General features: G+C 42.9%; 2 protein-coding genes across 3 annotated transcripts in view; one reads left to right on the top strand and one right to left on the bottom strand.

The window, feature by feature from the left end:
- snx19b (sorting nexin 19b) overlaps positions 1-22,265 on the bottom strand; it is a 44,014-nt gene extending 21,749 nt beyond the window's left edge. The window contains exons 1-11 of one of the 2 annotated variants that reach the window (XM_030108200.1): positions 21,733-21,752; positions 19,864-20,145; positions 13,754-13,948; positions 11,996-13,228; positions 11,200-11,398; positions 8,729-8,829; positions 8,526-8,645; positions 8,253-8,374; positions 7,493-7,586; positions 7,240-7,399; positions 4,350-4,479 (exon numbers count right to left, since the gene is read on the bottom strand). In XM_030108200.1, the coding sequence (XP_029964060.1) occupies positions 4,350-4,479; positions 7,240-7,399; positions 7,493-7,586; positions 8,253-8,374; positions 8,526-8,645; positions 8,729-8,829; positions 11,200-11,398; positions 11,996-13,228; positions 13,754-13,948; positions 19,864-20,067 (2,558 nt within the window). In that variant the 5' untranslated portion in view covers positions 20,068-20,145; positions 21,733-21,752. Of the gene's footprint in view, positions 1-4,345; positions 4,480-7,239; positions 7,400-7,492; positions 7,587-8,252; positions 8,375-8,525; positions 8,646-8,728; positions 8,830-11,199; positions 11,399-11,995; positions 13,229-13,753; positions 13,949-19,863; positions 20,146-21,732; positions 21,753-22,197 lie in introns of those variants that run through there. The other variant, XM_030108201.1, reaches the window with a different exon arrangement.
- A 1,709-nt stretch (positions 22,266-23,974) lies between these two features.
- Positions 23,975-24,512, top strand: part of il4i1 (interleukin 4 induced 1) — an 11,151-nt gene continuing 10,613 nt past the window's right edge. The window contains exon 1 of the mRNA XM_030108202.1: positions 23,975-24,015. The gene's annotated coding sequence lies outside the window, so the exon portion shown is untranslated. The remainder of the gene's footprint in view (positions 24,016-24,512) is intronic.

The following is a 24,512-nucleotide window of genomic DNA, read 5'->3' as shown; positions in this document are numbered from 1 at the left end:
ACTACATCAGCCTGCAGGACTGTTGTTCTTGGACTCGGCGCGCTCCTGAGCTGTGAAGCAGTCCACCTGCACACACTCCGCCCAAACCTTTAACTCAAAACAAGCCGCTGGGCTGTAATGGCACAGAAAAACTCATCACAAAGCAAGCAAGTGGATTCAGGGGAAGTAAAATGGAGTGCTTAGAGAAGCCGGGGCTTTTTTACCACTGAAGCTCTGACCACATCTTTAGGGTTCTGTCCAAATGCCACAGTGTGGTCATGAGCTAAATAGTGCAGCAGTGAGACAGAAACCACTCTGACTGCAGCCAAACAACTTGTTGTTGGCCACGGGTGAAACCCAAGCAGGCCACTGGATGTCAGCCTGAGATCCCGGGGTATTAATTAACAGCGCAGCAGAGGCAGCGCCGCAGCGACCGGAGGAAGATGGAGAGCGGGAGCGTTTTCTCTGACAACTGTTGACAGTGTTTAAGTCCTCCGTGCTGCCCTTCATCCTCACCTCCACCATCAAGCTGTCACCATGGGCTTGTGGTCCAGTTTGAATTGTTTACTGAAGTATTAATATGTCATTTTAGGGAGTAAAAATAAAGAATCATGTCAATGTATGACAGGTGCAAAGAAGGGAAAAAAAAAAATCAGTGTAAGGAAGCCACGTGGAGTTCGGGGAAATAAAAAGGATTGAGAGCTGATGAGGGGACCAGTAGAAAGAGATTGCTGAGCATCAGGCTGTACAGGTGGAGCACAAGAAGGCATTTTATAAAGCAGCCACGTGACGACACGGCAAGAACCTACTGTGGGTCTTTCTGGCCACCCGGACAGACTTACGGATGGACGGACAGAACGCACCGTGACTTTTCTCAACAGAGAGCTATTGTACATCACATTAAATCACACCTGTATTCATAAGTTTCAATTCAACATGTGCTTGTTATTTCACATTTACTGTTGGCTTCTTTACCAGACCTGATCAAAACTGGAGCGCACCTGGATCGTGGTCGGTCCAGGATGGGCACAGTGCAGCCCTGCGGTTCAGCCGCACATTTCTTTCTGAATGGACTCTATCGGGCCACAATCTTTTGAAAGACGTGTTTACATGAAGCTTTTTCACTCTGCTGACTCATTCATCCTCCTTATTTGTGTCCATGTAAAAGCAGCTACTGACAACAACCTGGCTCTGGCTGGATTTTCCATCCAGACCGCTGTCAAACAGAGAGACTATATTCGTCTTAAACTGTCCACTTTCCAGCCCATAAAAATCAGACATCTCCCAAACCAGAGCTTCTCTCTTTGACGCCATTTATAGGAGCAGAGAGACGGCTTTTCCAACCAGGCCTGTCTCGAGCAGCACACACACACACGCGGATCTGGTCTCTTCGTTCCTGCCTGTGTGTCTTTCCCTTTCAGACACGCACGAACATATTTCATTGATGCGGGAGTCCAAGTTCAATTCTGACAGACGTGCACGCGCAACGTTTGGAAGCTGGCATGGTTAAGGTTTCTGCTGCCGGCGTCTTTCATTCGCTTACCACCAAAAGACTGTTAGCTTCTATAAAAACCTCAAAGCACGTGACATATCCAGTCATTCAAAGTACAAAAAGGCTCCTTTGGGCATTTGTGGACCGGTCTGTGAAAAAACATAAAGCGTACAACAGAGTGAGGGTGAGTCAGTAGAAGTACCGACTACAGACACCAACTTGGATTCGTCAGTGCTTGTAATATTTGACATGATATCATGGCAAAGATTGAATAAATAGAGGGTAAAATAAATACACTTTTTCAAAAAATAAATGGAATTTATCATCCAAACAAATTCAGATTAAATATGAGGAGCAAAACAATAAGTTCAATGGCTGCCAGTTATATAGAGACTGATCACAGGGGTAATGGAAGAAGTTTCTGGATGCCAAACATCAGTAAACATTTGGAATTGTCAAATAACCCAAAGGTGTTTAATCATTGTGTATTTTAACATGAATATTTGATGGATATTAGAGACTATATATACCCACACACACAGCTTTGCATGCTTAAATTAGTCAAAATCACATATGTACATGTCCAAGAAAATCAGTACATATAAATAAATCAACGACACTGGAAAACTGTCCATTGCAGATGGTGATCAGTCCAGCAGTATTTGGCTTCATTATAATGTTTTCAGGGACAAGAAATATTGGTGGCTAGCACTCCAATATTTACCTCTCTGCGTGGAGTTCAGTTTGGAGCAGACCCATGTGGCGGGTTAGTTGCGAAAGGGCGCTTAAAGCAAGATTTTCCTGGATCAATCACTTATGGACCAAATGGAGGACAGTTCTGTCATATTTTTTGGGACTTTTAGCTTTTTTGGCTCCCAACAAGAAATAAAAGCAGGTATTTTATAACGACTGAGGAAATGTCCAGCAAACATCAGTGTGACTGGCATTCATCCTCTGGAAGCCACAAGCATCTGTACACAATTTAACTGACATCCACAGATTCTCAGTCTCAACCAAAAATGGTGGAAAAACATGAGCAGCATGAGTGGCGTGATACTGGTGTGGCGAGTCAGACTCGGACAACTTCATTGATCCCTACCAAGGCAGCCTACTTAGCCAAGAAAATCACACTAGACACACAACTCACCAGGAGACAGTGACATTTGGATCTGGGGTGAAGTTTCAGGATGAAATTAAAATGCGCATTAACCTTTACAGGTGAAGACAATGTGACCTTCTGGAAACGCAACCGATCAGCAGAAACTTTCTACCTCTGAGTCTGGTTCTGCAGGTCTCTTCCTGTCGAAAGGGCATTTTTCCGGTTTGGTTTCTCGTGTCTGAAATTGTTTCACACATCTCACAGAAGAAGATACTTGGCTCACTGGGAGATGCCACCGGCCTTCTGCTGCCCAATATAGCCGAGGCCAAACAAAAGCATCGGGCCTGTCGCACTTAGCTGCTGCAAACTCTTAAAATAGAGGAAGCCCGTGTCAATACGAGGCGACGATATTCTGGTGCTGACACCCCGGGGAGCGTGAGGTCACACCACAAACACTAGAACTTGAGAACATTGTCTGCGTGTTCAGTTTACGGGCAGCGACACCGGCCTGCGGCAGACCGCATTATCCTTGAGGCCAGACGTGCATGTGTACACGTAGACTCCCTCAGACACAACATTAAAGACACACGCCAAAAACCGCGCGTATTTTTACATCTCAGTCTGACCGGCAGCCTTCAGAGCGGATGCTCCAATCGATGAGCACCTCTACAGAGAAGAGGTGTGGCAGGTGTGCAACAATAGAGGATATGTCCAAGTAATGTGCACGGCTTCCAGGGGTTCCTGGAAGGTCGTCGTCCAAAGCATCGCAACCCTGACGCTAACTGATCATATAAAGTAGATAAGAGGCCTAAAACAACAACACAACGTGCACCGTGCAGCTTTGGTATGAAGAGGACAGAACCATTACCCAGCGCTATCTAAAGACCTGCAGTGCTCAGTGGGAGTTTAATGTGCGAGAGCCATGCACGATGGCAACAATGTGAGCACTTGCCTTCTGGCATGTGAAGCTAGCACGGCCAAAAGCTCATAGGACGACAACAGGAAACACGAAAGTTCAAAGTTTCTCCTTTCTCTGCGGGCCGGCCTGGAAGAGGCGCCAATCCGGCCTGCCAAACCACCAAGCAAATCATAAAAATTTCAAAGAAAATATTCCTGAAGAGCAGCAGAAACACACAGCACTGAGACCTGAGCTGAGATATTAGTGATACTGCTACGAAAGAGAGCCACCTCACTGCTATCAAACTATCCTCAAAGCCAAGTTATCAGGCTGAGTTTATAAAAACATGCATGATGCAACAGTTATAGGAGAAGGTTTTGTACATATCACTGTTTTGCATCAGAAAGTTTCAATAAAATTGGCATTAATTGGAAATTGGCAACTGAACTGAAATGTGTTATTTGTTATTTTTTACATGTTAATAATGGGTGAGTCTGTGTTTAATTCATTTATGTCATAAATGTATTAAAGTTTAACTTTTCATTAAGAGTGTAAACAGTGGGAGAAAAATCGGTGGCTCATCAGGCTGAAGAAAGAAAGAAACATTCCATAAGAAGAAAGAGTGCACCATATGATACAGCTTTGTTGAAGCTATGGACAAAGTCAGAGGTGAATTCATCCTTAGCAGTGGAAAAGTGTTCAGAGAAAAGGACTCATTGTTACAGAACAAAAAAACTGTATTTCACATATAGTGCATAATGAGGTTCCTTCATCTTTTCTTGTAATTGCACAGGGTGTGGTGAAGGTGGGGGGCACCTAAGTTTATACTCATAGTACTCTGGATATTCATCAGTGTCATGTTGTGGGGGGGCGGGGGTCACCTGTTGATCAGGGTCCCGAACAGCAGCCTGATGGTCTTCTGGATGTTTTCGGTGCACAGCCAGCTCCACTGCTCCTTCATCAGTAAACACAGGATGTTCAGAGCCACCTCGGCCAGCGCCGTCTCCGAGCCTGAGGTCGCCACATGTCACACAGAGAAGACAGACATCCAGAGATGGTCCCGGGCAAACATCAGACCAGATACTGATAACATGCCAGGTGTGGGGTCAGCGGGCTGACAGTGTCAAGTCTTATGTAATGTGTCAAAACAAGGCGTCTCAGAGTGATACAGTCCACATGATGAGCCTGACTCCTAACATGAACTGCTACTGCCCCCAAGTGGTTTGTCCTGGATACTGCAAGGTCTGCAGAAAGTCATCTGCAATCTGGTTCTTTAAAGTGTTGGGGCAGGCAGGCCTCGAGTCCCGATCTCAAGACTTTTTGATTTCATTAAATAAAAAATAGACTTGGACTTGACTCGAGTCCTGTGACTCAACGAATCATGTCAAGTCATGAATCATTTTCATTTTTATGGGCTTCGTTTCATCACATCACACGTACACAAATCTCCAAACACTGTTTGTGTTTAAGTATAGAGATGGGAAGTGTGACATCACTGCCGCAAAGAGTCATGGGACAGGCAGTCAGTTGAGGCCTTGGCCTTGGACTTTGAGGAGCATTTGAGGTTTATTACATGACTGTCCGAGTTGTACAGCATTTTTTTTTTTTTTTTGGGGGGGGGGACTTTTAATTATTATTTTTTTAAATACAAGTGATCAAAAACAAAAGAAAAAAGTATATACAATAAAATATACATAACATGTATCTGTATATACATAATATGTAACTGTTCACACAGTTTTCACAGAGCAGAACGATGAGCAGCATGTTTAAATTTATACACATTTACACACATCCAGCATTTTCTGTTAAAGTTAGGAGGAGCACTCGAATGACGAGTGGCTGGTTTTCTGTTGGAGGGGGTTCTTGGATAAATGCTGGATTTGGACTCACTCATTTCTGGTCTGTTTGTTAATCTCCCTGCTGTTAGGTATTCATCTGTCCATGACTTGCTTTGGAAAAGACAACCGAGTTGTTACAGACTGACCGATCTGAAAAGATATATAAGTGTAGAAGCTCTTGGTGTGTTAGAGGGAACTTTCTACTACGACGATTTATTTATTTATTTAGGTTTTTTTTTTCATTATTTATTTATCAGGGACAACGCATATTGATCAACACTGCTTTTTCAGTAGTAGTGTAAATAGTTAGCCAAGGAATAATTTACATCTGCACGATGAGGAAGCCTGCTCTCAGGCTTGGGAAGCCTTGAATAAATGTTATAGCGATCCTTTTGCAGTGCAGAGAGCATTCAAAGGAAAACTAAACAGTTGGTCAACGATCTTGTCAAAGGAGTCACTCAGATTGAGAGTTTAGACGTGTGCGTGCTTAAGTACGCTGACGTCCTTTGTCCAGTCGCCGTGCTCGTACGGATCCATTCCCTTCAGACTTTGTACTTTTCCTCATTCCTTTTTTTCACCTTTTCTGTCAGTTTTTCTCTGTAGGGTCCCGCAGTGCTCTCTCTCTCGCTTTGTACATATTTATTTTCTACCATCCAAACGTCCTTCTGTTTTTTAAATCGCTGAATTGAGTAGGAGGCTGTAATTACGTCGCAGTCAGCTCGCCGGTGACAGCGTTCAATTTCGTTGTTTCCATCTCCCGGCCTCCCCCGCCCATCATGCATTGCGTGTAGGTCACGTGGTCTTCCCGATTCTATTGTGCTCCCTGCCCATGTGTGTGTTTTCATTACAAGAACAAACAGCACCCGCTAGTGGTCCAACATGAAAACTACATCATTTCCAGCATTTCTGTCATCGTTTTCAAGGCGTTGCAGCGTAAACGTCAAACTTTTCTGAGTGCCGTGACGGACGTGCGTCTCCGTTCGCAGCAGGAGTGAGTTTCCTCTGCGGCGAACTGTCAACAAACTACACGGTCTGATGAAAGTGCTGAGTGACTCCGAACAGCTGGGAGTCACATGGCCTCGCTGCATCTCTGATGAAATACAGACCAGAAAGTGGAAGCGAGTCAGTGAATCACTGGAGTGGTCAGACACAACGGAAAACAAAAGCAGACAAGCCAGGAAGCACACCCGATGACCAGTGAAAGGTTAACAGTCGACTTCCACCACATTTTTCATTTTTCCGTTGGACACCGTCCACTCAACTTCAGGACCTCTTCTTATTTCTTATCCAGACGAGTCTTCTCAAACACAAAGTCCATGTGAGGGCACGGGGCTTACAGATTGGAGAATTGCTCTGCTTTTATGAGGAGTTGCAGATGGTACTCCGTCAGCATTTTCCAAAGAACTAACGGTGTTTTTTTTTTTTTTTCCCCTCAGTCTTTTTTTATGACAGTTGTTTCAAAATACACAATTGGAATCATTTCCTTCAGGGTTTAATACTGAAACGCAGGCGTTCACAAGCCTACTGTGTACGTCAAAGGTCCATATTTTAATGATTGTTAAAGGTTGGGAACATAAGATTTAAGAATGCACTTCACTCACAAAATTTTTACCAACTAACTTTTGACATTTAAGCAAACCAGAACCGCACACTTCACAGGAATATACATGATAAAAAGTTTATTGGTCAAACCGGTGTTTTATGAGCTTTTCAACCTATTAATTGTGAAAAATGCAGAACTAAGCAAGGTCATGGTCTTAAGTTTGTCAAGGATCAGAGCAGTTTCTGTCTCTGTCATCAGAAGGACATGACCATCAGTGACCACAAGTTACTGTGTGTAGGTTAACTGCTAACTAGTTGTTATTTGTGAGATAAAGGAATATGACTGCGTAAACTGGGTGTATTAAAGACACCCATGTCCACTTCTTACCATGCTCAGTGGTCTTCTTTTCCAACTCGTCTCCACACAGAAAGCCTCGAGATTCTCTCAGCACTGGGCTGCCCTCGCTGTCTGCCTCAGCTCTAATGGACAGTTTCTCCTGTTCACAGATGAACGCCTGCAAATCTCCCAAAGATGTCCCTTTAAACACCTGTGGAGTAGCGGATCATCATAAAGGTGTTTCTGTGTACTGACTAGACTGCATGCTGAAGTGACAACCATTATTAAAAAAAAAATCACTCACCATGTTGGTTTGATCCCAGCTGAACAAAACCTGAGGTTTCATATCAGAGCCATTCATGAAGGGGACATTCTTACTGGGGAACTTCAGACGAGACCTGGGTGAACAGAAGTACATGATTATGTTCACATGACACAATAAATAATGGTTTTGCAATATGTTAAAACTACAATTTTGTTGAATCGGGGTCTATGGGGTTGACCAGTAAACCGATATATGAGAAAAATGCTTCATAAATATCAAAAATTCCAAAGTTTGCCTTCAGTTTCACTGAAAATAAAATACAAGTGAGATAATTCTATTGTGGCAGGAAAGTGTTTCTCATCAGGTTTCATAAATATCAGGATTTCTGAAGCCTTTAACGATGTTTCATGAACACACAATCACAGCATGGCTTTGGCATGGAAGTAATAAGGCTGCTAGCTGCTAGCTGCTAGCCACCTTACACTGTTTAGCTCTGACTCTCAGTCCCACTTTAAGATCTCTTTTTTCATAGAAACTGTGATTCTATGTGGAAAAAACTAGGAAGAGAGGGTATTTTAGTACAATAATTGTAACTGTTGTGGTGTTATTTAGTCTCACACTTTGTAATAATTTCCATACTGAAACCTGGTGTGTGACCTGCTGAACCATGAGTTGATAAACAATGGATGGATGATTGGTTGATTTAATTGATGGATGGAGAGTTTCCTTCTTTACTGCTTCGTTTCAGTCAAATATGAAAAGAGGTAACAGGAACTGACAGCTTGTTTATTTCCCATACTTGCTCTTCTTGTCCAAACTCATTTTTCCTCCGTCCACGTCTCCCTCATCCTCCGTGGGGCTCTGAGGTTCTGAACGGGGAAACGCCGTCTTCAGAGTGTCCACAATGGCATTCACCACAATCTACACACACAAACATACATGCATAACATTAGATACCATCAGTGAATAGAAGTCCAGACATATTTCCATAGACATGCACAGACATCCACAAAATGTGGGTAGTCACAACAAGCCAAGTGTTAGCCAGTGGTGAAAATATTTTGAGTTAAACCTTGTCTATGCGTGACACAATGAAAGGTTTCTTGACGAAAGCGATCCTGGCGTCGGTGTTGAGAGCAAGAAACTCCTGCATCTCCTCACTGTTGGCTATCTCAGCGATGGTACAAAGTTGCTGAAATGAACAAAAGAGTGTTAGCAATCCAAAAAGCCAAAAGCAAAAATGAACACAGAAAGTGAGGAAAAAACTCCACCAACTTTTAGAAAGGTTTCCAGGAGTCCTTTCCTGGCTTCTATTTTGTCACTGTCCATATTTCCAAATGGCATGTCAGGGAACATTTTCTTTGGGCCTTTCACACCTGGAACAGTCAGATAATCGCAATCATACAGCAAACAACTGCGAGTGGAAAAGTTGCAAGAGTGCTTCCACAGAAGAGCTCCATGAACTGAGAGTTTGTACACATCGGTAGCTCTCTAAGGGAGCCAGAATGTTCAAACCATATGCTCACCTACTGCTAAACAGCAGGCATCCCAGAATATTTCCTCTAGCGTAACACCACAGAAAACAAGCCGCTGATCATTTAAAGTCTCTACACCTTGAAGAGGAGACAACACTTCCAATACTTGCCACAGAAGCTTCATCTGATCAAAACTTCAGAAATGAAAGCTCAGGTCGATACCGTGAACTCTGCGAGTTCTGCAAATTGTGTAAAGCAGCACTGTGATATAGAAAGAAGCCTCATAGCATGAGGAACCGCAATGCTATGAGAAATAATCATGAGGATGTCATCCTACAAGTCATGCTTCAAATGCATTGATCAACCACCACATCCTTGTAGTTCCCCTTAAAGTGCCGGTTTTAACCTAAAAAATAAATTACATTAAGTAACAGAGAGGTGAAGAAACTCTTGCTGTATTTCCCATGTTTTATTTTATTGTTTAAAAAAAAACAAATGCAACCACACCTCTCTGTTATTGAAACAAATATCTTAATAAATCTGATGGTTTAGACCCACACGAGAGACCAAAAAAAGGGAATCACAAAAAGACGTATTCCGGCGGACTCACCACCCGCCGAGGGAAACTCAGGGGTTGGGCGCAGTGTAGATTGGGTGGAAGCCAACGGCAGGGTGCCCAGGGACACAGTGCCTGGGATATGGAATGTCACCTCGTTGGGGGGGGAAGGACCCTGAGCTTGTGAGAGAAGTTGAGAGGTACCGCCCAGATGTAGTCAGGCTCACCTCCACACATAGCCTGAGCTCTAGAACCTAATCCCTCGAGAAGGGCTGGACTCTCACCTTCTCTGGTTTTGCCTGCAGTGGGAGGCGTGGGTTTGCTTAGTCAGCACGCGTTGGGAGTTCACCTCAGTGAACCAGAGGGTCTCATCCCTGCACCTTCAGGTCAGGGACAGGTGCCTCACTGTTGTTTTAGCTTGTGGGCTGAACAGCAGTGGAGAGTAGGCGGCCTTCTTGGAGTCCCTGGGAGGGGTGCTGGACAGTGCTCCAACCGGGGACTCCACTGTTCTACTAGGGGACTTCAACACCCATGTGGGCATAGAGACCTGGTGGGGGTGAATGGGGTCTCACGGCCTCCCCGATCTGAAACCAAGTGGTGTTCTGCTATTGGACTTCTGTGCGAGCCACAGCTTGTCTATAACAAATACCATCTTCGAGCACAGGGGTGTCCACACTTGCACTTGGCACCAGGACACCCTAGGCTGGAGGTCAATGATCGACTTTGCTGTTGTGTGTCCGGCAATAAGTCAGACCTGTTCCCGGTGCGTGCTGGACTCCGGCAGGGCTGCCCTTCGTCGCCGATTCTGTTCATAATTTTTGATGGACAGAACTTCTAGGTGCAGCCAGGGGCCATTTCAGGGACCACAGGATTTCATCTCTGCTTTTGCAGATGATGTTGTCCTGTTGGCTTCACTGAACCTGGACCTGCAGCATGCAGTGGGGTAGTTTGCAGTCGAGTGTAAAGTGATGGGGAAGAGTATCAGCACCTCCAGATCCGAGGCCACGGTCCTCAACCGGAACAAAGTGGCCTGCCCTTTCCAGATCGAGACCCTGGCTCAAGTGGAGGAGTTTAAGTATCTTGGGGTTTTATTCACGAGTGGAGGACGGATGGATCATGAGACTGACAGGCAGATTGGTGCAGCAGCTGCAGTCATGCAGCCGTACCGGTTAGTCGTGGTGAAGAGGGAGTTCCCACCCTCACCTATGGTCATGAGCTTTGGGTCATAACCTAAAGGACAAGATCCTTGCTACAAACGGCTGAAATGAGCTTCCTTCGTAGAGTCCCTGGGCGCTCCCTTAGGATAGTGTGAGGAGCTCAGTCACCAGGGAGAAGCTCGGAGTAGAGCCGCTACTCCTCCACATCGAGAGGAATCAGCTGAGGTGGTTCAGGCATCTGTTTAGGATGCCTTCTGGAAGCCTCCCTGGGGAGGAATTCCAGGCATGTCCCACCAGGAGGAGGCCCCTTGGAAGACGCAGGCCAGCTGAGAGGCTATGTCTCTCGGTTGGCCTGGGAACGCCTCGGGATTCTCCCAAAAGAGCTGGAAGAAGTGTCTGGGAAGAGGGAAGTCTGGGCATTCCTGCTTAGAGCGTTACCCCCTCGACTCGATCCCGGATAAGTAGTCGAAAATGGATGGACATAAAGACATAATGTAAGCATTTTTTACTGTGCTTGCAATCTGCACAAGTTTTTAGAAGCTGGTAGAAAATCCAAACCTTTGACGAGTTTCCGCAGTTCTGCTTTTTCTTCAAGGCGTGTTTGTAGGTTGAGGAACTCGCTGTATCTTCTGTTGACCATGTGATATGCCACGGGCTGAATGGAGGATGGATTCTCACAAACCGTCGGCACAGCTTCAGCATCTTCTGAGATTGGCTGAACATTTCCTGGATTCTCACAACCCATGGCTGTTTCATACTGTAAATCATTACAGTGCAAATAGTCAGGCTTTCATATGCTGATGCCTATCTCTACTGATATAGGGAGGAACAGATCACAGTTTGTGAGTTGAATTATTTAAACTATCATTTTTGTAGTCAGTTTTAATTTATCTTCAAGCTATTTTAATCAGAAATACAGACTAATTTATTTTTTCAAATCCTCAAACTTACTTTTAGGTGCGACTTATAGTCTGAGAAATGAGGTGAAACTATTTTGCTGCCCCAGACTGATTGATTTTGATGGTAATTGGGGAAAAAGGTGAGGACTTTTGAGAAATACCAGAACCTCAGAGTTCAGTTTAATACCTTATATCAATGATTAAAATGGTCCAAATGTAAGATTGAAGCCTCAATGTCTGGCCAGTAAACCATAATCTGTTAAAATCTGAGACAAACTGATCATGTGCCAGTAAATGTGAAGAAACAGATTGAGCTGTTAAAATACTGACTTAAAAAGAATGGGATAAATTAGCAGACAAAAATATCATGCCTCCATCCTAAAAGTAATAGATATTGAAAGATCAACAGACAGAAAAACTGCCATGAATGACATATCGAAGAATAAAATCCATACCTTGATGGTGTAAAGTGTGTATGGATGGGACCCGGTGCCACGGTGTTCCTTGGCGGTGATGGTGCCGGTGATGCGTAGGTTCTGAATAATGACTGGCCCTTCAGGGCTACTGAGAGGCTCAAAACTGAACGTCCCCATGGGTGAACAACCCTGTACTGGACTGACTACAGTCAGCTCATTGGGATTCCCCATCCCAGTCTGGTCTATGCCCAGAAGAAGCTCTCTGTTTGGGTTGAGTGCAGAGGAACCTCCTTCCCTCTCCACATCCTGGAGGCTGTTGGTGATGGGAGGAGCCTCTGCTGAGCTAAGTGATGCAGAACTACATCCGTTAGGGTGCACACCTTGATCTGAATTCACAACGACTTTGGGACAAGAGCCGTCCACAGGACTGGAGCAAACATCTTCCAAGTCCAACTCATTGTTGCTCTCAAGAGAGGTACTACATTCTTTTTGCTTGTCGTACGGACCCTCCTCTTGGCCTATCATGACCAAGGAATCTATGGAACTCCGCTTATCATCGGCCAGAGGAGAATCCAGGTCTGAGTCGTATTCCTGGTAGAATGGGTTTGATTTGCGTCCTCTCATGAAGTGCCTTAAAAACGGCCGCGTGGTTTCATCTTCTTCTGCATTGTTGGCGGGAAAGTCCACTTCCTCGGAATCGGTCGCATCATAGGCAGCAAGTGCAGGCATGGCCATCTCAATGTGACTGATTGCTTCGGTGTCTGGTCTCTGTGGAGGAACATCACTGCTCTGAGGTACGCTTGCTACCAGCTGTAGAGAAGCTTGATCCGGTGACGGTGGTGACAGGGATGGTGATGCAGTTGATGGCTCTGATGAGCCCGTCTCCTGTGGTTTGCTGGTCTTGCCAAATATTTCTATCATGAGGAGGTTCAGCCAGTCGGGGTCGGACAGTTTATCAATGAGGGGTAGCAGGACGTTGCAGGTTATAAGCTCGACGACCACAAAGCGCCCCGTGCGGGTTTCCAAGTGAGGCAACGGCACCAAAACATGCAGTAGCAAATCTACCACTGCCCTGACGTAGTTGACCTCTATCGAGTCGTTGGTTGTGGCGAGGTGAGGCGGGGTAATATTAGAATATGCTTCCCACAGCCTGTCACACTCATGGTTGGGACCTGATGTTAGTGAGTTTTGCTGCTCTGTTACAAGCTCCTTGGCCCTGATGTAGTCCTGCAAGTGGGAACCACACAGGTCCAGGATCCTCTGGGTCAGTTCCTGCAAGAAGTTCAAATGGCACAGGTGTACAATTTTATTTTTTCAGACATTCTAATAATTTAATTCTATAAAATGCTTAATATGTTTAAAAAAATATTTGGATTTAATCGTGCTTTAATCTTAAACAACTTTTTTCAGTGCGTTTGAGAATGTCCCTTTCAGTTCGCAACCTGATAATGATCAGTGTTCAGTGATATATCCTGTGTTGATAACTGAAATGTTGAGTGATGTTTCCATTGATTTGGTATGCTACATGCTAAAGAGTTTTGGGGCTCACCATCCAACATGCTACCCATGATTAAAGTATGAGTGACATGCTTACTGACAGCAAGCTGGTGTGTGTGGCAGCAACACAGTGAGGTTGGTCCCTCAGTCTACTGTCTACAATAAGCATAGTGCTGTATGTAGATACATGCTATGTACTGCACTAATAGCAGCTTAGTTCCAACGCTGTAAAAAAGAATCCGCTTGTACAAGACACACATTTTATATAGGACCTTGAATAAAACAAAACAACACTCATACCTTCCTGTCCACCTTTCTTGCACGCAGTTTCAGCTCCATGGCCATAGAGACCATCGCCTCCTGAACTTCTGTTTCAAAGCCACTTTCAGATGAAACAGTGGAGTACCAGGAAGTAACAAAGTCTCTGATGATTTTCCTCACTGTGTTGTGAATCTCCTGGTCGAGATGATGCTCATCCTCCACAGATGGTGGAACCTGAATTTTAACCATAACAAAAGGTTCATGATGCCATGGATCACCCCGATGAGCATGTCTTAGTCCATGGGCCAGACCAGATATCAGTACCACTCAGGGTGACGAAGGTTCCTTATATTGTTTTGAAAAGATCTATGTCTGTAGATGATATTTTGGTATGATAGACCTTCCAGAGTGGTAGTTAAATCATAGTTATCAGCTCATGAAGTATACCCGCCCCTTCAAGAAATTGCATTTCAGATACCGATACATATCTTGCTTTAGACTTGTGTACAGGGCATCTGTCAGTGCTTCACAACATTGTCTCTGGTATCATTTTAAAGGGGGCGATGTAACCTTTCATTCAAGATAAAATGTGAACCTTTCTGACCAATATAGAGGTTATTAGAACTCCTTGAACTGTGAAAACCTGGGCGAAAAATACAATTTTCGCCTAAATCATTTACTATCTTTTAGCCCTGTGTCATCTAGGAGCAACAGGGACACAAAATTCAAAGTCTACAACACTCCCAGGACCATAATGATTCAGAAAATGTATAATATGCCTATACTTTTTCTTGCCATGGATGATTATGAGCCTTAGATTAGAAGAGCAGTAGGTCTCCTATTACGTAAACTATAGAACAGCCGGGATATATATGGTGACATAAAGGACACCACAATGGGATAGGGAACCATACAGTACTAGAACAACCTACAAGGAAGATGCACAAAGCAAAATGTATCAGAAGTGTGTGGTACTGTGGAATTAGTGGAAGCAGGGCTGCCATGTGAAGGCTCAGTACCGCTAGCCCCTTTTATTATTTTTAGGTTTTTTTATGCTTTCATATTTTTTGGTGTGTTTTGTTTGTGTGTGTGTGTGTGTGTGTGTGTGTGTGTGTGTGTGTGTGTGTGTGTGTGTGTGTGTGTTTTAAGAAAGCATGTGAATGTTTGTCCTTACCATGAAGGAAATAAGGTCACCACAATGGGATAAGGAAGTTTGAGTTTAATGAACAACATATTGAAGTATTAAACAGAACAGCATGTTAATGAACTCCTTGCAATGTCACTCAAACGCCTCGTCTCTCTCATCTTCTGACTCCTCGAGTTCGAGCTCAGGCTCTGGATCATCCTGCAGTTTGTGGTTGCTGCATGTCTGCAGCTGGCATATATCTATGCATGCCAGTCCATTTGATAAGCATGTGCAGCTTGGTATTTTGCATGAATGGACACACTTGCATGTTAGCAATTCCAGGACTACATCTGCTGCAGGTGGAGAGTGCATCCAGTAAATTGCCAGCTTGCCTTCATCTTCTTTCCATCCATGCTCTGTAGGACTTGGGGCCACAGGGTTAGGCTGCAGACTGCTCTTCCAGATGGCTGCCTGATAGTTGGCTCGTTCAACATGCAGGAAGAGACCGTCTCTACATGGTGGCAGCTGGAAGTCTAATGATGTTAGCAGGGTGAAAGTCACTTTGCTTGCAAGCAACAAGTTGTGGCAGTTTTGACAAGTGATGCAGCTTGGTGGGTTTGTGGTGGTCTCTGAGGCAGGGGTGACAATCACACTTCTGCTCGTTATTACTCATGAGACGTTTCCTCCCTCTGCTCTCAAGCCTGACCACACACACACACACCTCCAGTTCCATGATGTACCTGTCCTGTGTCATGAACTGCATTTCATCAATAGATCTGCATATCTTCACAGAGAAACTATACAATGTTGGTATCAACAGCTCCATTCAAAGGCATATAATGACTCCATATTACAAACTGTAAATAAACTGGTGTTTATTGTCACTATAAGAAACAGTTGTTACAAGAGTTAGTAGGAATAAATGCCACCTGCACCTGCATTAAGATCAAGGTCAAGAGAAACAGCAGTGGTGATATGTTTGAAGAGATCAGAAAAGGGGACTTGTATTTGACTGTCATTTCATCATATACTTGATGCTGCGGCACCTTAAACGCAAACACCCTCACTACACCACTTCAAGTGCAGGATTTTTTTTCTATGCAGGGACTTGAGAGGTAGCCTCTCTCTCTCTCTAACTAGCCTTCCTTAATGTTTATTACATATTGGTCTCACTGCAGTAGTTTTGTTACAGAAACAACCAACAGCATCCACCAGTGGCCCTGGATAAAAACATTGTTTTTAGTTTTTCTGCTGTTGCTGTCTGAACGTTGCTGTGTAAATGGTCAGGGCCTTTGTCTCCAGCTGATTTCTGCAAAGACACATTGGCAAATCTACAGTCCATCACAAGACAAACTGAGAGAGAGACAGACACTTACATTCATACAGTTTATAGTGAGAAGCTAGCCTCAAAAGCAAGTTTTTAGATTGTTGTAGGAAACCAGTGTTGGAAGAACATGGAAACTGTGCAAAAAAAAAAAAAAAAAAAAACCCAAGCCTGCAGGATGATCCAGAGCCTGAGCTCGAACTCGAGGAGTCAGAAGATGAGAGAGACGGGGCGTTTGAGTGACATTGCAAGGAGTTCATTAACATGCTGTTCTGTTTAATACTTCAATATGTTGTTCATTAAACTCAAACTTCCTTATCCCATTGTGGTGACCTTATTTCCTTCATGGTAAGGACAAACATTCACATGCTTTCTTAAAACACACACACACACACACACACACACACACACACACACACACACACACACACACACACACACACACACACACACACACAGTCTCGTATTTCTATCCTTGTGGGGACCTTCCATTGACTCCCATTCATGTCTAGCCCCTAACCCTGACCCTTACCCTAACCCTAACCCACACCACAACAAAGCCTAACCCTAAAGAAATGTTTTTGCACTTTTACTTTTTTCAGTAACAACAACATGGTCAAGAAAACACTGTTTCTCCTACTTAGGACCGGAAAAAGGTCCCCACAAGGCACGTCGTTCCACGTTTTGCTATCCTTGTGGGGACATTTGGCCCCGACAAGGATAGAAATACAAGAACACACACACACACACACACACACACACACACACACACACACACACACACACACATACACATACACATACACATACACATACACATACACATACACACACACACACACACACACACATACATATACACACACACACACACACACACACACACAAATGAAAGCATAAAAAAACCTAAAAACAAAAACAATAAAAGGGGCTAGCGGTACTGAGCCTTCACATGGCAGCCCTGTTTCCACTAATTCCACAGTACCACACACTTCTGATACATTTTGCATTGTGCATCTTCCTTGTAGGTTGTTCTAGTACTGTATGGTTCCCTATCCCATTGTGGTGTCCTTTATGTCACCATATATATCCCGGCTGTTCTATAGTTTACGTAATAGGAGACCTACTGCTCTTCTAATCTAAGGCTCATAATCATCCATGGCAAGAAAAAGTATAGGCATATTATACATTTTCTGAATCATTATGGTCCTGGGAGTGTTGTAGACTTTGAATTTTGTGTCCCTGTTGCTCCTAGATGACACAGGGCTAAAAGATAGTATATCATTTAGGCGGAAATTGTATTTTTCGCCCAGGTTTTCACAGTTCAAGGAGTTCTAGTAACCTTTATTTTGCTCAGAAAGGTTCACATTTTATCTTGAATGAAAGGTTACATCGCCCCCTTTAAAATGATACCAGAGACAATGTTGTGAAGCATTGACAGATGTCCTGTACACAAGTCGAAAGCAAGATATGTACCGGTATCTGAAATGCAATTTCTTGAAGGGGCGGGTATACTTCATGAGCTGATAACTATGATTTAGCTACCACTCTGGAAGGTCTATCATACCAAAATATCATCTACAGACATAGATCTTTTCAAAAAATATAGGGAACCTTCGTCACCCTGAGTGGTACCGACAAGTGAAAATCTGGGGTCAGGCCCATGGACTACTTTTAATATTTTTGTCTTTAGGTTTTTTTAAGCTTTCATATTTTTTGTGTGTTTGTGTGTGTGTGTGTGTGTGTGTGTGTGTGTGTGTGTGTGTGTGTGTGTGTGTGTGTGTGTGTTTTAAGAAAGCATGTGAATGTGTGTCCTTACCATGAAGGAAATAAGGTCACCACAATGGGATAAGGAAGTTTGAGTTTAATGAACAACATATTGAAGTATTAAACAGAACAGCATGTTAATGAACTCCTTGCAGTGTCACTCAAACGCCTCGTCTCTCTCATCTTCTGACTCCTCGAGTTCGAGCTCAGGCTCTGGATCATCCTGCAGTTTGTGGTTGCTGCATGTCTGCAGCTGGCATATATCTATGCATGCCAGTCCATTTGATAAGCATGTGCAGCTTGGCATTTTGCATGAATGGACACAGTTGCATGTTAGCAATTCCAGGACTACATCTGGTGCAGGTGGAGAGCGCATGCAGTAAATTGCCAGCTTGCCTTCATCTTTTTTCCATCCATGCTCTGTAGGACTTGGGGCCACAGGGTTAGGCTGCAGGCTGCCTGATAGTTGGCTCGTTCAACATGCAGGAAAAGACCGTCTCTACATGGTGGCAGCTGGAAGTCTAATGATGTTAGCAGGGTGAAAGTCACTTTGCTTGCAAGCAACAAGTTGTGGCAGTTTTGACAAGTGATGCAGCTTGGTGGGTTTGTGGTGGTCTCTGAGGCAGGGGTGACAATCACACTTCTGCTCGTTATTACTCATGAGACGTTTCCTCCCTCTGCTCTCAAGCCTGACCACACACACACACACCTCCAGTTCCATGATGTACCTGTCCTGTGTCATGAACTGCATTTCATCAATAGATCTGCATATCTTCACAGAGAAACTATACAATGTTGGTATCAACAGCTCCATTCAAAGGCATATAATGACTCCATATTACAAACTGTAAATAAACTGGTGTTTATTGTCACTATAAGAAACAGTTGTTACAAGAGTTAGTAGGAATAAATGCCACCTGCACCTGCATTAAGATCAAGGTCAAGAGAAACAGCAGTGGTGATATGTTTGAAGAGATCAGAAAAGGGGACTTGTATTTGACTGTCATTTCATCATATACTTGATGCTGCGGCACCTTAAACGCAAACACCCTCACTACACCGCTTCAAGTGCAGGATTTTTTTTCTATGCAGGGACTTGAGAGGTAGCCTCTCTCTCTCTCTAACTAGCCTTCCTTAATGTTTATTACATATTGGTCTCACTGCAGTAGTTTTGTTACAGAAACAACCAACAGCATCCACCAGTGGCCCTGGATAAAAACATTGTTTTTAGTTTTTCTGCTGTTGCTGTCTGAACGTTGCTGTGTAAATGGTCAGGGCCTTTGTCTCCAGCTGATTTCTGCAAAGACACATTGGCAAATCTACAGTCCATCACAAGACAAACTGAGAGAGAGACAGACACTTACATTCATACAGTTTATAGTGAGAAGCTAGCCTCAAAAGCAAGTTTTTAGATTGTTGTAGGAAACCAGTGTTGGAAGAACATGGAAACTGTGCAAAAAAAAAAAAAAAAAAAAAAACCAAGCCTGCAGGATGATCCAGAGCCTGAGCTCGAACTCGAGGAGTCAGAAGATGAGAGAGACGAGGCGTTTGAGTGACATTGCAAGGAGTTCATTAACATGCTGTTCTGTTTAATACTTCAATATGTTGTTCATTAAACTCAAACTTCCTTATCCCATTGTGGTGACCTTATTTCCTTCATGGTAAGGACAAACATTCACATGCTTTCTTAAAACACACACACACACACACACACACACACACACACAAAATATGAAAGCATAAAAAAACCTAAAACAAAAATAATAAAAGGGGCTAGCGGTACTGAGCCTTCACATGGCAGCCCTGTTTCCACTAATTCCACAGTATTAGTTAGTAGTATTAGTAGTCAGGCCCATGGACTATGCATGGCTTTCTAACTTTACAGGCACATGAAAAGTGAATAGTAAAAAGAGCTCTACTAAACATCATTACCTGCTCCAGGGTAATGAACCTCTCCAGGTGGACCAAGCTGTTGGATTCCAGGACGGCCTGCGAGCCAAGCCAGCCACCCAGTACCACCAGCAGGCTGGTGAACACACACAGCAGCCAGATGTTGACCAGCAGGTGGAAGAGCAGCAGCCACGCCACCACTACCCCAAAACCTAACAAGCTCCTCTGTCCCAGCACCTCCGCCATGGCACTCCAGAGGCTGACTGCTCTAACAGCATCAAGGAGAAGGACGGGAATCACATAGCTGTCAGACCGGCAGCACACCTGAGGGAAAAAAAAAAAAATAACAGTGGAAGGACTCAGAGAGACATTTCGGGCCCATTTATGTGGCAACAATTTTCCCTTAATTGTTTTTTTGGTTGTACATGTACTCTAATTGTTAATGTTCATAATGGATTGCTCTCTGCATGTGCGTGCATGGTTTTATTAAAAGAACAAATATCTGCTGCACTCACCGGCAGACCAACAAGAACACTGGGGATGCAAGGTTATGTGAATGTGATGCCAGTAAACAGGCCTTTAAAAAAATCACCGTATGTCAGTATCTTATTTAATTAAACATAAGATGAAGATGTGATTAGATAAGTCTCCACGAAGAGCTCATGAGTGGCTGTTAAGACAAGATTAGGCTTGCTGATGTCTGGCATTCCCAAAAACAAGAATGTCAAAGACAAATTTTAAATCAAACCTGATTAAAATACAGGACGAATATGAATTTCACAGAAACAGAATAAATCAATTGAATGATGATAATGAAGTGCATATTAGACATGTTTCCAGAAGAACAACAAATGAGCATGTATATCTTTCAGGGTCAACTGGTCTGTTGCTAAATCTAACACCAAAAAGCAGAAGCTCGTAAATTCTACATTGTCTTATTTGTACAATAGTGTCTTATTTAACACAACACATGTAGAAATGTGCCAAGACTGGTTACAAAAGATGCATTCAACTCATACATGAATAAAAACAACTCCACGTTTCTCTGTATCTTTCACCTTCAATCAATGTGGTCAGAGAGATCATTTAGCTGTACTACACAGGGTCCTGTGTTTGCAGTGGATTAGTGGTTTAGTCTCCTTCACCTTCCAGCCAAGCTGTAAAGGGACACACACCTTCCAATGCAAAACCTATTTCAAGACAAACCTGATGAAAATTGCTCTGCTTGACAAATGTAATCTAATGCACAGAACAAAATCACCCCAGATAATCAGTTTTCACCTTTTTTGATAAAACATGAACCCTGACTCCTCGATTCCAAACAAGGTTTGAATCCCCACCCAGTTTGTTTGAATGTCTTAATTCTTTCTCTACTAACTCCAAGCAGAATAGTAAATCGTCTCCACCAATGAGTCTGCTTCTACAGTTTATTTTAATGTTTTTTTAATCTAAATGGTTGAAGATTAAAAGTCTTAATCCCATCTTGTAAATAATTTTCAGAATCATCACTGAAGACGAAGATTCAGAATTACGTATTTCCTTTATTTCTTTATAAAGCGTCGTGAATTGCTTTGCATCTGAATGCTGCTTGGTAAATAAATTTGCTCAATTCCCACTTTCAAGCGGTTAAACGCATCGTTATTGATCATCACACATTATTACTGATCAGCGGCGTCACTTTATTGAACCCTTATTAGGATTGGAAATATGAAGCATACCAATGCTAATCTTTCATTTCACGTTTACCCGCAAAATTTCTCTACCGAGCTTCAATAAAGTCAGTTTGTCTGCAGTTTTCACTTCGGAAAAAAACCCTCGACGAGCTAATGTCGGGTTAGCCTCGATGTGCTCCGTTATTCGTTCCGGGGTGACGCGCCACACCAGACCCCATTCAGAAATTCAACAATTTACCTCTTATTTGTTGCCTCGCGTCCATCACTCCAACAAACACGGTTTTTGAGGCTTTCACACTTCACAACATGAAAATCCACAGCGTACGGCGCGTGTGTTAGTGTGTCTGGAACAGCGTTTATCTCGCTGTGAAATGTATTTGATGATGACAGGGCGCCATATGACTCGCATTCCGCTGTGTATTAGTAACGCAAGACGAGCAGCCGGATGTCAGAATCAGACGGATGCGAGGATAAATGTTGGTTTTTGATGCGCCGCAAACATGCCTAAGTGTAAAAAAAAAAGCGCATGTTCGTGTGTGAAATGTCCACATTAAAAGGGTTCTGGTCATGTGTCACCACGCCTGCAGGCACGAGTATGCAAATACACGCAGCTTAAAGCATAATGCCAACGAGCGTTTTATGGCTGTAGCGATTTCTTTTTATGAAACAGATGAGATCGTTGAGAAAGAGAAGGAAAAATAACCTGAACGAGGTGTTGCGGCTCTGAGGTCTCGTGAGCGACGAGTGAGCCCGGTTTGTTTACTTCCTGTTTCTGGTGACGTCATTACGATGACGTTGGAGGCGAGTTTGGTTGAATGCCAATTGTTGACAAAAAAAAAAAAATTATAAACCAGAAATTATTTCAAAATTAGTTGTTGGGATACGTTGAAATGTTAAGTAGAGGACTGGCCCACCATCTCCAAAAAATGTAATTAAAATATATAAAACATTCTCACAATGTAAATAAAAATACTTCATATTTTATTGGGCTAACTTACCCAGCACTACACATGATGACTAGTTAACGTGGCTGTTTTTTTCTGTCAAAGCCTCATCATCCCATGTTCTGCTGAATCAAACATGAAATAAAAGCTGACCCTTGGCTTCTGACAGTGCTGTTCAGCTCCTCATCACTCTGTTGGATTGCTCAACAAGTCAGTCACCTGTGAATGTCACCTGAGCTGAGCTTCGCTTTTAAATCCACTGGAAATACAGGTATTTATAAAGACTTCACATGTAAGTTGCACTTTTCTGTTCACTTAGCTTACGATCAGTCCAAATAACATTTTTTTTTTTCCAATACGGAAGCAGTGTCAAATATGGTTCTTTTCAGCACTTTCAGCGTCAGTGATATAGTTTGAACTGCATGTAATGTGGAAAGAAAATGAAAACCAAAAAACTGTGATTTGAGTGCAGAACAGTAAAAATTGCACACGCAAAAATTGTCTGTTAATGGATTAAAAAAATAAGCTTAGAGATTTCAAACTGCTTGATGGTCTAAAACAACTGAAAAAATAGAAATGCTGCATGAAAAGTTGAAAATAATTCAACAGCAAAAAAGACATAACTGCTAAAATAAAACTGTTGAAGTGGCTTGAAAAGGTAAAAATGCTAAAATGGCTAAAACATTGTAAAGTGGTTAAAATTTTTAAAACTACTAAATCTGACAAAATGGTTAAAATGGCTAAATTGAGCTAAACAGGAAATATCAACAACAAATGCTAAAAAGTCAGTCCACCGAAATAGTCAAAACAGCTAAAACTCTCAACGCCAGCTAAAGCTGTTAAAATGTCTCAAACTAATAGAATGGATAATATAGTTTAAATTAGTGAAATTAAAACTGTGAAACATTAATGTCTGAAAACTACTGTGAATTCTCTGAAATCAGCTAAAATAGATCTGGAATTTAATACAGCTGAAATTCCTCAAACATCTAAAATGGTAAAAACGCTTAAAATTCCAGAGGCTGTGTGAACGAGGTTTGCGACAATGCAAAGCCTTCACAAATCATCTGTGAATCAAGTATAGATTAGGGTTATCTCAATAATAAGAACTCATACTGCGCTCCTATTGGTGAGTACCTAAAGGTTATTCGTCACACTTGTACTCATCTTTTAAAAAGTGATTTCACTGCATCTCTAAAAAATAGTCAAAACTAACTAAAAAATGTTAAGACAGCTGAACATGTAAAGCCACATAAGTTACAGTTTTGTTAAATGAGGGGAAAACCACGAACAGAACTCTATGAGGTGACTTGCTTTGCATTAAACTATAATGTTTGCTCTCTGGACACATTTTTTGATGCAAAGTCAGCAAAGTGTCTCTTTTTGTCATAAAGTTTTTTTTTAAAGTTTCCCATTTCGTGTTTCCAGTCTTGTGACTCAAAGTTTAGTTTGCTTTTCGAGAAAACATAACCAGTCACAATTGAGATTTTCCCTTCTTGCTTTTGCTTTCATTTTTCCCTCTCAGTATTTAAGCTCCGAAGAGCAGGAGAGACGGCAGAAGCTGGAAGTTCCCCTGGGTGAGTATGAGAGCATCACATATCAGGAGTGAAGGGAGGCTTTTTCTTTTCTTTTTTTGGGGGGGAGAAATCTGAATGAGCACCACTTATTGAAATGAATGAAGATGGAGGAAATGAGGTATGCTTGATGGACTGGCCGAGCCCGGCTAATCTGATTTGTTCAGTGTGGTTGACTCTGGAGCCGCTGTGGGAAAATATTTCTGGACGACCTGGAGGAGCCTCATTAGTATTACCTTGTGTGCAACTTCACACTCGCAGCACTTCCAGGTTTTCCATGCAGCCTGTGGTGAGGAGAGTCACAGTCAATCATTTAGCTGATCGCTGGCTCGTGGTCACTGTTTCTCAGCCATGTACGGCTCTGTGACAACTTATGAGACATTGAATTTCACAGAGGTGAGTGGAACGCAGCACTAGGTCATTTTCTACCTGGAGGAATTAAAGGACTGATGGATTCCTGTGATACAATGACTGGATTTATTTCAACATTTTCAGAAAAA

This window comes from Salarias fasciatus, chromosome 14 (assembly GCF_902148845.1).
Source record: "Salarias fasciatus chromosome 14, fSalaFa1.1, whole genome shotgun sequence".
Lineage (NCBI taxonomy): Eukaryota > Metazoa > Chordata > Actinopteri > Blenniiformes > Blenniidae > Salarias > Salarias fasciatus.
Note: the sequence above shows the minus strand (reverse complement) of the source record. Positions and strands in the feature narration are given on the sequence as shown.